The 13,857-nt window shown below is 39.8% G+C and overlaps 1 protein-coding gene across 1 annotated transcript; it reads right to left on the reverse strand.

Annotated features, from left to right (window-relative positions):
- Nucleotides 1–186: 186 nt before the first annotated feature.
- LOC137176063 (NXPE family member 3-like) lies at nt 187–12,860 on the reverse strand. Its single transcript, XM_067582113.1, has 5 exons — nt 12,188–12,860; nt 7,445–7,740; nt 3,059–3,129; nt 1,307–1,513; nt 187–1,212 (listed from the first exon to the last, which is right to left on the reverse strand). Exons 1-5 carry the CDS (start codon nt 12,716–12,718, stop codon nt 656–658), a joined length of 1,662 nt encoding a protein of 553 aa, XP_067438214.1. The 5' UTR covers nt 12,719–12,860; the 3' UTR covers nt 187–655.
- Nucleotides 12,861–13,857: the final 997 nt, after the last annotated feature.

Genomic DNA, 13,857 nt, shown 5'->3' on the forward strand with positions numbered 1-13,857 from the left:
TGGTGTAATGGGGTGCATTATATTGAATGGTGTTCCGAATATTTTGTCCACTCCATTAACATGGGGGGGGGGGATATCTCATCCCTCGACCTTCATCCCCTCAATGCTCCATCCCATATGCCTCGACCCTCACCCCTTCTTCCCTTCTTCCCTCCATCCCTTCATCCCTCCATCCCTAATCCCTTCCTCTGGTCCCCCAACCCACCCATCATTCAACATCTCAGCTCTCTTTCATTATTCTCAATTAAACTATTTCATATCCATATTCTTGTTCGCATGGTCCCGGTTAGTGAACAAGGCATTTAAATGTTGCAACAAAGATACAGTAACAATTGAATACTTTGTGCAGTTAACATTTATTCTTGCAAGGTCTTTTTTTAAAGTCCTGCTTCACTCAAAAATGTGTTTTGCTTTTTGTCACTTCAGTTGGATGTTTGAGCTTCACTGTGCAGAATGATGTATGTGGAGAGTTTGACACTAGAAGGCTGTTCTCTCATTCATCTGCTGAAGGGGGAAAGATTCTCTGTGTTCAACTTAAAACTGATTTTAAGGCATGAAATATTAGGTCCATTTCAGCATCTGGCGAAAACACAGAAACATGTAAACTCAACACGAGTGGTTGGATTCCCACTCCTTTCCCCCAACAAATATGACTCTAGCTGCCCTTTTGAGGGCATATGTAGGACAAGACAACATTGATCATATTCTTAATAATGGGAGGTTGTGGATGGATGATGTGCGGCAGGTGGTGGGCCAAGACCATCTCCCAGGCATCAACCAGATGAACATTTAGTCCTTTGAACATGGCCCTGAGCACCTTGTCACACTGTAGCGAGTACCAGTCACTGTTGGTCAGTGCCACATAAAGCGTCAAAGCTCTGGGGTTTCCAGTCCGGATGATAACTAGCGTACCTGGAGCCCTGTCCAGCAGCTGCACCACTGCCCTGCGAATGCTCTGCAGCCGTCGGATGTAGAGCTCAATGGGGAAAGAGCCAAAGTGTGCCCAGATGCCAAAAACAACAACAGTGTTGGTGCCTCCAACTAAGCGGTCTAGTTCATTGGCAATGTAGTGCAGCTCGATGGCTGGGACGTGGTTGGGAGAACGGACAGGGGGACCGTGGAATCGGTACTTAATCAAAATGTTGTTTGCATAGTCTAAGGCCATGAAAGGTCCAAGGTTCCTCAGGCTGTGCAGATTAAACTCCTTTAGATCTAAAAGTATTACAGAAGGACAAAATTGGGACACATTAATCTGCAGTGTGAACAAAATCAAACCTTTGCCAGAGATTTTCTGTAGGTGAACTACCTGGTAGTACTGCGTTGAGGTGCTCAAACCACTGCCTGATGGTGGAGTCTCCACGAAGGTGAACAAACTTCCCTTTTAGACACTGGTTGATGGCAGAAGGAGTATTGAACTGGCGGACTGTGGTGCCACTTAGTGCTTGCCACACACCCTGGTAGTAATAACCAGCGGGTCCAAACTGCACAATGCTGCTCTTTACCTCTTGTTGATCTGAGGAGGAGTTAAAGGATATGGCTAAGTAGACATATGAATGTAGAAAACTTTCTTCAAAACTGCATGAAACAAGAAACAAACACAGGCCCAGACTGGCCATCAGGAGCACAAATGTCAAAACACAAACTTATTAAGGTTAATCCTGCCAAAAACACGGGACAGCTACATTCATTCAGATCTGCCAGCATGCAGTCCCCCCCTCCCTTTCATTCCTTTTTTGACCTGATGGTAAGCTCTATGTTTATTGTGACACCTGATTGGTCCAACACACGAAGCCTCCCACATCAATAACACTCTCGCTTGGAAACTTTCCAGTCTGTGTGCAAAACAGAGTGATGCAAGGTTTTCTGTACCATTATAACACTTAGTGTTTTTTACAGCACCTAAGCCAAATGAACAGACAAAAACTATGTAGAGAGTTCTCTACCACGTTTTGGTGTCATTTATGGTTGTGCTAGCTTCTCTGTCCTTTCCTCTGCTCTCTGTGTTTGACCGAGGGTGGGGCTCACACACACACACACACACACAGAGCGGCTCAGAGTGGGCAGCAGAGAGGCTGGTGGAGACAGTGAACCAGGTGAAGTGATGATAATGTTTTATTTGAGTTGAAAACAACTACATTCATTGCTGTAAGCCCAATAAAACCTTCACAAGTAAAAAGCCAATAAGTAATTTATCAAACCACTTGCTCAACAGGCATAAACATGTAGAAAAGCAGTACTTTCAACTGCTTTGCTGACAGTGTCCTGTCCACTGTCAGTATATTTTACACAACCATAGCATGCTGGTTAGGCTAACAGCTAATTGTTATGAACAAGCTAAAACGAAAGCTGTCTGTATGTAGCATTAAATTAAAATTTGGCATATTCTTATAAACTTAGCTACTGGCTGAGACAAACCAGCCTCTGCTCTCTCTACTAGAGGGCACCTGCAGGTATTGATTCACATCAGCTGCAGAGGGAGGAGGACAAGCACATTAGGACAAGAGGAATGACTGATACTGACTGATGTCTGTGTTCTTCATTCTTTCTAAAATTCACCCAGTATTTTGATGGGAGGAATATTATTTATTTTATTCAAGTGGTTATTCAAGTATATATTACATGTTACACTGCTGTGACTGGAAGATGAAATGAGAGCACCTTCATGATATGCTTTTTGAGATTTGACTGTGCAAAAACTTAATTGTGTGTGCTTATTTAAAAAGTAGCCTACATATGTGGAAGATAAATAATAATCATGCAGATTTATTTCTAATGGGGCACTGGTACATGCAAATAGTATAAATGGTATACAGTCATTTAAAAACCTTATGGCTTATCTTTATTCCCCAATGACTAGATATCACTCTTTTCAAACTGGCAGCTCTACAGGAGAATGCTATCTACAATAAAGTGGTAGGTTGGTTTGTTTTCTTTTTTTGCTGTTTTACACATGTTCATTTCTCTGACTGTTTTATTTCTAATAATCTGTAGAATATTCGATTTTGAATTACTATTCATACAGGTTATGGTGACAGTAGTAGTAAAAATTGTGCATTACCTTTCTTTTTTGGCAACACGGTGACACTGTCAGATCCTGAAGCTCGAATGGAGATTTTCATGTTGACACCACTGAAGAAAAACATGCATTATAAAATGTTTTACACACATTACAAGACTAACAACATAACAAAGAAAGACACAAGAAAGGAAGACAAAAAGTTCAATCAAGCACTAATATGGGAAACAACTGCTTGGAAGTAAATATTCAACATTACATATAACTGGATTTCCTATCTCACACAGGCTCCTTCCTCCACCGGACTCTATGGATAATACTCTCCTCCAATTGCAGGCATGTATTCGCCCACTGAAATTTGCATAGACGTGGCTGGCCAGTCAGGATATGCCTACCTGAATACATGTGGAACCAACAGTATGTAAGGCAGCGAGACCACTATCTGCCATCCTTTTCTCTTCATTCACAGCGAGGTTTGCCTATTTATCTGCTTTCTCCTAGGATGGAGTTGCCGCTTCAAAAAACTTGTCACTCACTGTGTCCCAGCCCCATAGCCAGCACAGCCTCATGAATTCTGCTTCAAGTACCTCGGATGAGACCGCACGGAGAGAGGTGTTCAGCAGCCACCATCCTGCATGGACTGCTGAGAGCTCCCCAAGATTAGAGGCCAGCAGCGGTGGGATCACTTCCTCATGAATGATTGATGATGCTGAGAAACCCACTCCAGCTGATGACACACTGTCGCCACTTCCGGTCGTCCTCGCTGAGATGACAGCATCATGGACATCTCATTGGTGCCCAGTACGTCAGCGTTCCACGGAACTCCACCGCTGATATATGTCTGTTGGGACTTCCCACAGGTGATGACTGTCATACCTCGCCCCCACACCACTTCCACCCACTTTCTGGCAAGCCATCTCCATGAGGGTTTTTACGGTCTTGTCCAGCCCAGGGGGTTTTTGCCTTGCCTCTCCTCTCAGATATCTGGCAGTGTGTGGACCCCCCACCCCACCTGCGCAGGAATATTCATTTCGCCTTCCAAGGGATAGCCTACGAGTACAACAGACTGCCGTTTGACTATTCCCTGGCTCCCCACACCTTCAGCAAACTCTGCATGCAGTGTGGCAGTGCGGCAATGTGGCAGTGTCAGCGGCCTTGTTTAGTGGGAAGAGTGTTGAGGACATATGCGCGTCATGGTCTACGCCCCTTACCTTTCATATGGTTCTATCTCTTTTCACAGTCTGTGCTTGCTGGAATGACTCAGGACTGGTGAAAAGGTTGAATATGTGCCAGTTGTGTTTCATCTGACCCCCATCTGGGCATGATACACCTGCAGTTTTCCATGCTCCTTGATGACCTGGGGAATGAGGTGTGCAGAGGGTCTGTTGCTTGTTAGTGGACCCCTACGAGGTTAGGCCATGGCTTTACCCAGTTCAGTTGCGTACTACCTGGGTTGGCTGGGGCCCCCTACTTCTCCGCTGAGACGGCCTAGGTTATAAGAAGTAGGAGGGCTGCTGCAACTATCCTTTAGCCAGTCAGGATCAGTGAGACTGGGTCTAATGTTATGTTGAGGCAGGGTGTTCATTCATCAGGCTCCACCCACTGTACCCATGGAGTCCAGTGGAGGGTGGAGCCTGTGTGAGATAGAATGAAGGTTATGATATTGTAACCCTAGTTCTATTAGCACAGGCAGAGCCCTCCACCAAGGGGCAAAGCCACTTTTACACTGCTCACTGAAGAGGTTGTCTTGCTGCCTTATATACTGTGGGCTCCACACATATTCAGGTAGGCACATCCTGATTGGCTGGCTACATTTATCCAAATTTCAGTGGGCAAATATGTGAGTGTGATTAGAGTATCACCCACATAGGCCAGTGGAGGGCTCTGCCTGTGCTAATAGAAATAGTTTTACAATATCATGACCTTCATTATGCATTTCTCTATAAAAAGCAAGGAATCTCTGTCTGTAAAATGTAAATGTAAATGGACTGTACTTGTATAGTGCCTTTCTAGTCGTCACACCACTCAAAGCGCTTTCACCCATTCACACATATTCATATGCATGGGTACTTGCTACCATGCAAGGTCCCAACCTGCCCATTGGAGGGAATCTAATCATTCACACACATTCACAAACTGATTGCCACCAGGAGCAATTTGGGGTTCAGTATCTTGCCCAAGGACATTTCGACATGTGGACTGGAGGAGCTGGGAATCGAACCACCAATTCTCTGATTAGTGGTCCACCCGCTCTACCTCCTGAGCCACAGCCGCTCCATGTATGCATGTTTGTCCTTTGCATATCTCGAGAACTGTTCATCCGATCTACTTCACACTTGGTGGGTGTATTGCTGGGTATACGAGGGAGAGCACTGTCGAAATTTGGTGCAATTTGGACACGCAACACATTTAATATTAATAAACTTTGAATAAACAAGTGAACAGCGAGCTGCTCAGCTCTGTGTCTGAGTGCAGTGGGGTAGGGCTTCTGGGATCGGACTTGCTGAGTGGGTCCCGCTCAGTTAAACTGCTCGAGAGAGAAGAACGAGCATACACAGGAGAAAGAACAGAGATGGTGGCAGTAAAACTAGCCAATAGGTGTGCCAACACGTTTGATGGGCAGCAGGATGAACCAATCGAAGGCCGTAAACTGCTTCTACAGTTCAACCTCAGTTTAGTCTCAATGGTGAAGTTTCTTTCTGGATTTAAACCATTTAATTCATTAAATCCATATCATTTTAATTGATACATTGTCTGTTTATACATATATATGTGGTTCTCGAGAAATAATAAGCAGTCGGCATGTTCCTAACAGGCATGTTTTGAGCGGGTACTGCACTAGTCTATCTACTAAAGGAAGGAATCTCTGTCTGTATGTCTGCATGTATATCCTTTGTGTATCTCTTGAATAATCGACTCCACACTTGGCGGGTGCGTTGCTGTGGAACAAAGGGAGTGCAGTGTCAAAATTTAATGCAATTTGGACACGCTTTCATTTCGGTGCAACTTCCCAAATAGGCGTTATTTGGATAAACTACATGGTTACTTTCTCACCTGAAAAAATATTCAAACGTAATAAAGTGACATATTAACAGTCCTACAGCGGAAATTTCAACAACATTCAGCCTGGCAGTGTGGCAGGCTGAATTACTGCCAAGGTTCAAGGCAGCGCTGCTTTTTCTTCCGCTCATGTTGATCTGAGGGTAGACTGGATGCTACAGTAAGTCACTATTGCCCCTGTGGTACAAAGTGGTATTACAAGACAGGACAGGCCAGACGGGGCCGGGGCTAGCTGATTAGCATGATAACTTCTGTAGATATCTCTGCAACACAATACATATGGGTCTTTGACATGATGTCAAAACTGTTATTTCTTCACATTCTGTTGATAATTTTAGTTAATTTGGGAATGTTTTAAACAAAAATTCTGGCCAGTTCTTACACATTACACCTTTAACTACTGAATCTTGCATGGACATGAATATATGGATTCATATGTATATTCATATTCATATATGTACATTTATATCTATTGATAGATAGTGATTGATAGACTGAGACTGTTTATTGATAGACTGTACCGATTAACATCTTTACATTTACTGATAGACTGTACATACGTCCACTCATTCACTTATTTGAAGACCCAGTGCAGATATTTAGGGCCATCAGCTCAGTATTTTATTTTATCTTTATTTTTATTTATATTGTTATTATCTTGGTTTGAGTCTGGACTTTTACTCTTACCTCTACTTCTCCTGTGTTTCATTCTCATTGCTGTTGCCTGCTATGACACCTGAATTTCCCTCGAAGGATTAATCAAGGTTTATCTTATCTTATCTTAAAAAATCACATAACGTCAAGGTTGGGATGATGAAGGGAGCTGCTGCAGCAGATCAGCCGAAACCAGCACAAATTCAGTGCTCTGCCTGAGCATTATGCTTCATTTCTTTTTTTTATATTTTTATACATATATTTGGACTGTGCAAAAGACACGTCACAATACAATACAGTGCAATACAGTACATTATTATATAACATATATATATATATATATATATATACATATATATACATATATATATATAATCCAATTTGGCATTCTATCATAGGCAGAGTTGGGAAGTTATCTCAGCCCAGCATCTCTGGTAAAGTTTCCTCTAGGACCCCCTAATGTTAAGTAACATTGGGTAAGTAACGTCAACAAATTTGAAATGGGAATACAGAATGGTGAAAAACGCCTCAGGCTCCTCCCACTTAGTAAATCTATTTCATTTTGTATTATCTTAGACTATAAACATCTCTAAATTCAATCTTTGCTGTCTGAAATTACACAATTTTCCACTAAGGAGATACATAAGTAAAACTTTAGATACATATTTATTAGAAGTCAAACAAAATGCCAGTCCTGTCTTTCTGCTCACTCACCTTTGAAAAAGCTTCTCCTCCTTAGCCTTGAGCTTATGCTTGAACTCTCCCACGGAGTTGCTGATCCTGGTATCACAGCCCAGGTTCTTTGGCTTGTAGCAGAACCATGGCTCGCCTGTGTGGAGGTCAGTGTAGTTGCACAGTGGCTGCTGGGTTTGATGCAGGCAGACATTACAGGTGGTAGTTTCAGAGACTGAGCCTGAGCGGAAGACACTCTGGAAATAAATCCTATCGGGCTGTTCTCTGGTCAGCCTGTGTAGCACAGTGACAGCCTCACTGGAGTGAACCAGTGTCACCTGATAGGACAGAGAATCAGAGTTCAAAGTTCAACCCCATTATTTGGCCTCTGTTACAGCAGTAACATCTCCAGATGCCCATGTCTGGAGAACGGATCATTCACTAAACCCCTCCCCCGAGAAGCAATTGACCAATCATAGTTTAGCAACAGTAACTACACAGAGCAGATCTGTCATTCTTTGGATTTCTCAACATGTTGAAGTGATGTTCATGGGGTTGTGGTAAGAGCAATACTTATGCATTTAAAGAGTTTTGAGGGGGGTCTAATTTTTTAGTTAGTTAATTAATACAATAATAAGCATTAAGTAACTGTTATCAATGTCTCGTGTTAACATTTATTAAGGGTTTACATGTTAATTAAGGTACTGATATTAGTAAATGTTGGTTAAGATGTTAAGATGTTGGTCATGAAGTTCACAGCCAAGCCATTTCATTAAGAGAAAAAGCAAGAAACACTTCATAAATGCAAAAAACTGTTGAATAAGCATTACTTAACCATAATTAATCATTTATTAATGCTCTTTGTAATGCTTATCATAAAGTTGAAAACATGTATCCCTTAACTAACACTTCATAAATGCATCAGAGTGTTGAATAAATGTTACTTAACCACAATTAACCATTTATTAATGCTTTGGGACCCTTGTAAATTTGAAACAATCACACAGCTATTAACATTTAGTGAAACATTTCCAACTGGAAATCAGTTCATCATGACAACCATCTGTTATCAACATGATTCATTCCAAATTTAAAAAGATGAAGACTTTATGCTACATGTTAAAAGGAAATGCAATTATTTTATTTAGAACATTTAACAATTTTAATTTTAATTATAAGAGCTAATGATAATTTAATAACATGCCACTAACATCATTAGTGACCTTGACATTTTGGCAGTGATCCAAATATCATTTTGAAACAGAGGTTTAGAAACAATGGTGACTCACACCTCCCTAACAGTAAAAATAAAAAGAGGGCCTGTGGCCTTTGATAATTATAGTTATAGGCAAATGATTCAAATATCACCAGTGCTCATCGGCAAGTAGTCAAATATCATGAGCGCTGACCTTTCCATAAGTCTTAATGATTAACCATCCTGTACACTGTCCCTGTGATGACATTGAAAATTATTCTTCCACAACCATATATTTTACCTTATATGTTCTGCAATGTTACTAAGACATCACTGTGGTCCTTTGTCTGACATTATTTTTTGATGTTGCACGTCAGTTAATGTCATATATCATCCTCTGAACTTTGATTCATTTGTCTGTCTCATGAAAGCGGCTTCAGTCTGCCTGCTAGCTTCAGCCGTGTTAACAGTAACAGCCGTCTCCGTGTCTGATACAAGGCTACAGTGTTCAAACAGAAACAAAATGAGCGCTCCTACAAGCTACAACAGAAACTGGTCTGAGCAAACAGCTGTAAAGTGATGGAAAGTTTGCGGAAATGCAACATCTGAATTTGAGAGGTTGCTAAATGGCATTTACGTGCGTTTATCATGCTCTCACTATCCTGCCGGTATAAGTTACATTTGTTTTTATTTGGTTCTTTCAGGAGGGGTGGGAGGTCAGCCAATATTGGGGGAAACCCCAACATAACGTGAAGACACACTTAATTTTTTTTTTTTTTTTTTTTTTTGCTTATGACTTTTAACTTGTCTAGTGGAGCAAGTAAATTTCTCATCCACTTGCCCTACAAAACAATCCACTTGTCCCGGACAAGCAGACAAGCCTTAACGTTGAGCCCTGATGGCAGCAGATGAACCAGATGCTCTGGTTGGGCTGAAATCTAACATCCTGTGGCCAACATGTACTTTCTTTTCCTACTTCCTGTCTACAAAGGAAGTTGTCCAAAACAGCTGTACAATTAGCCAAATAACACTACAGAATAGAAATGCCTGGAGGGCAGAATACTAACTAAAACATGACATTTTATTGAATAACTATGCTGAAACAGAAGAACTGTCAAAGAAGGTAACATTTCATGACATGTACCATGTCATTAACAAATACATTGTGCTAAAAAAAAAACTAAGGACATTTTATTTTATTTCATTTCATTCTTGGTTACAAGATCAATTTTCATTTTTTTCATGTTCATTTTCATGTTTTTCATTTTTTTTCAATTTTGCATAAACTGAAATGCACTGTAATAAACCTGCCAACGTTAACCACTTTATCTTTTCATATTTACTCCTCAGAGCCCAGATAAACAAAGTAGCATCATACCCTAAATGGAATACAAGTGCTTCAGTAGGGACTTGTTTCTTTGAACCGAGCTCCTATTGAATGTTTAACCCTTATAGTTATATTTATATGGTAACAACAAGCTAAGCTTGTGTTGGTACATTTTGTTACATGGTACTGTCTTGTTTATTTTATGATCCTTACATGACAAGCACACTTTTAGTACAATGTACCTACCATATTATGACCTGGCACAACACAAGGAAGACACACCATGATACAAAGGTAACAAAAGATACATTTACTAAACAAATCAAGTGTGCTAGCTGTTTTTGTTTTTTTACATTTTCTAACTTTCAGCCTAGCACCTGCCCTCTTGGGTTTGGATGTGCATGCATACTCCTATCTTCTGAAGAAATCAAGCCACATTAAATCAAATTAAAGAAATAACTAAATATTTACAGTATGGAGTGGGGACATCAGTGAAGTCAGTCTTGTGATGTGCATGTGTGGAAGGTGTGTGCGATGTGGTGTGGCGGACTAACCAACCCCACTTGGGACAAAAAGCTTGAGGAGTAGCTGGAGGACCTGAGACATAGCAGTCAGTGACAAATCCATCTACCAGAGCTAAATGAAGCGATGTATATCATATATATATAATGTCCTAACTGTTGATATGAAGAACTGTAGTTCAATCAATACATTCAAGGCCAAATTAAAAAATCTACTAAAGTCCAATCAGCTGTGTGACCACTGAGTCTAAACTCCATCTATGGTCTTCTCATTCGCGCAGGTAGTCTTTTTGACAAGTCAAGTCAATTTAACAAGTTTACATTATTAATTTCTAATTGACATTGTGGGGGTATGTGATGTGCTGTTTTGTGTAGCTTTGTATTTTGTATTTTGTATAATGTGTTCTGAATATTTTTTGCTTTGCACTGTTTGTTGTTGTGCTGTTGTATGTTTTGATTGTGGGGGACTGCGGATGTAAATTAGCTTTGAGCTAACTCCGGTGCAGTGCATCTTTAATATTTAAAAACTGCACACTTTCCCAATCAATAAATCAAATCAAATAAACATTTAAAAAACAGTTTTCTCTTAATGAAATGACTTAGCGGTGAACTTCATGACATACATGTTAATTAATATCTTTATCAACCATTTACTAATATTAGTTAGTATCCTAATTAACATATAAATTCTTAATAAATGTCAACAAGAGATATTTGTTAATAGTTTCTTGCCTATTGTAAATTAATTGTTAGTTAATGCTTATTACTGCATTAACTAATATTAATAGCATCTTTATAAACTATTAAATAGTGTATAAATTAACACCCTAGTTAACATGAATACCATTAGCAAATGATTACTAGACACATTAGTAAATTGTTGATTAACTGTTTAATGCTTATTACTGCATTAACTGATATTAATTAATGTAGCCTTATTGTAAAGTGTTACCTCAATAAAATACTAGCAGCTCATTTCTCATTTCTCATTTCATTTGGAAAAAAGGTTTTCAGAATCAAATACTGCAATGTAGGTGGTCAGAACTGACCGGATCTCAAATTTTATTTCTGGGCTTTCACTATGAGAACTTTGAACTCATGGCTAAATCCTGAGAAATCCTGATTTTTCGCTGTGATGTTAACAGAATATTGGAACATCCTTGTAAATGTCACCTAAATATTACTACTATATAATATAAGGTATATATGTTGTGGGAGTGGTCGATGCCTTTTTTCACTCAATGGTATATGCCAATGTCAATAAATATGTGTCCTTTTCTCCTGCTGTGCTGTTGTTGAATGATGACACAAGTTTAGATGCATCTGTTTCTCACTGCTGTATATTAGCTGGTTTATATGCTGCCAATAGTTGCCACTCAATGGAAGAAACCAATATCTCAATATGTCAGTGGTATATATCACTCTTAGACATACTGAGTTTTAGAAAATCCATTGCCAAATTAAATTATGCTAAAGAGGATAATATTTATTTCCTAGATAGTGCTAGAGGGAGATCAGATATTTGATTGCTGGTTATCTTGATTTTGATGAGAATGATTAACATCATATCAAACAATCCAACCACTGTATGAAATCAAGGACCCATTGTTTTGAAAATTACTAAGGATTCTGAGTGATGAATCTCTAGACAGTACAAATTGACAGGCCTAGCAACAGTAACTAAAAGGGGCGGGGCTTAGCTAAAGGTCAATTAGAAAATAGACTAATGAAACAAACATCACCTCAACTTGTGCGCTTCCCTCCCAGAGTAAAGAAAATACAGCAGAGTAGGAGCCATTGAGATGATCCAGCACTTGTCCAGCCACACCTGCACCAAGTGCCCGGTTGTGCAAACGGGCGAGTAAGACATCTCCCCCAGACTTCTTAGGACGCCCCTGGAAGTCATACATTTTGATGATAACTTCCAGCTGATCCCCTACATGCCACTGTCGTCCACCCTTCTCTGGGAGAATAGTGAAGGTGCTGTGGGCAGGATCGGTGGTCTGCTCCAGGGAAAGAGGAACTGGCAAGGATGGAGTTTCAGGCCAAGCAATGGAGTCTAATAGGAGGCGTTCCTCCAGAGCATCTTCAGGGGACCGTGGCTGGAAGTTGCAGAAGCGGTGTTGCAGGTGAGGTTTTGGAGCAGGGAAGGTGGAGATTGCTTTATGCTGAAACTGGCAGGGGTCAAGAGAGTGACAAAGATATATAAAAAAATTATAATGTAAGACAAATGAACTAAATGAAACAAAAGGAAGATTTTTCCTGCCCCTCATCAGAAAATCACTGAATATTTGTAGGGGTTGATGAAAGAAGCTGATCAAAGTCTCAGTGATAACAGCAACATGAAAAAGAGAAAGGGAGGAAAACTACAGTCAGAATATCCTTGCAGTCCATTTCAGTAACAACTGTAGCAATAATTTAAATGTTGCTTTTCATATTGCTTGTCTACATGTATACACGTTGATGAATTTCAGGTGTGTTATTTATCAGAGAGCATTATTTCTCCTTTTTAAAAAAAATCTTTCTTAATAAATTTTCAAACGAGGACAATGTTACAATTTGACTATGATATTAATATTTAACACAAGTTAAGTGTTCATATTAGTTATTCTGGTGGAAACCTAATGTAGTTTTGTGTTTCCTCTTCATATAAATTTCAAAAGTGAATGTACAAATAAAAATGTCAATTTGTAACAGTACTCTCTCAATGCATCGGGTTTTCATTGTGGAATCATCTGTTTCCACTAATTTCCATAATAAAATGAAAATATATAAAAATATAAATATTTGAATAAGGAGTTTCTGCTGTCAGTCAAATGCATGATTGTTAGCAAAAGAACCATTTTCCTAAAACATCATTGTTGACAAATATTGATGAACATTACTGTTATCCAAAGCCACATTGCATTTGAGAACAATGTCCTGAAATCTGACTGAATTTCAAACAGGGTCCACCCTTCAAGCAGTCCCACTCAAGACCTAATTCTCACCTGCAGGACGTCCATGTTAAAATACACAAAGATGAAGACAAACACAGCCAGGAAAAGGAAGATGGCAGCAAACTTCGAACAGCAAAAGCTGACCACTGTTTCTCTACAAGCTCTGGCCTTCATGATTGACGATCAGTCTTAATATGTGGCTATAAAACAAAGAAACAGTGTTAATTGACACCTTGTTTAGTTGTATTTTTGTAGTGATAACTTGCAAAAACTTAACCTGAGCTGTGAAATGATCTCTATGCAAATAGTGTGGTATGTTTGCCTTTCAATCTTTTTTACTAAACTTAATCCAGTCACCCAGGACATTCCTGATTGATTGACCATCGACCAAGGCCACAACCAAAGTCAGCAGCATTACTCTCTTTGCAGTTTAACATGAGGATTCATCCCCAAGAGGCCAAGTCATTTACCTG

Source organism: Thunnus thynnus, chromosome 23, assembly GCF_963924715.1.
Source record: "Thunnus thynnus chromosome 23, fThuThy2.1, whole genome shotgun sequence".
In the NCBI taxonomy this organism is placed as follows: domain Eukaryota; kingdom Metazoa; phylum Chordata; class Actinopteri; order Scombriformes; family Scombridae; genus Thunnus; species Thunnus thynnus.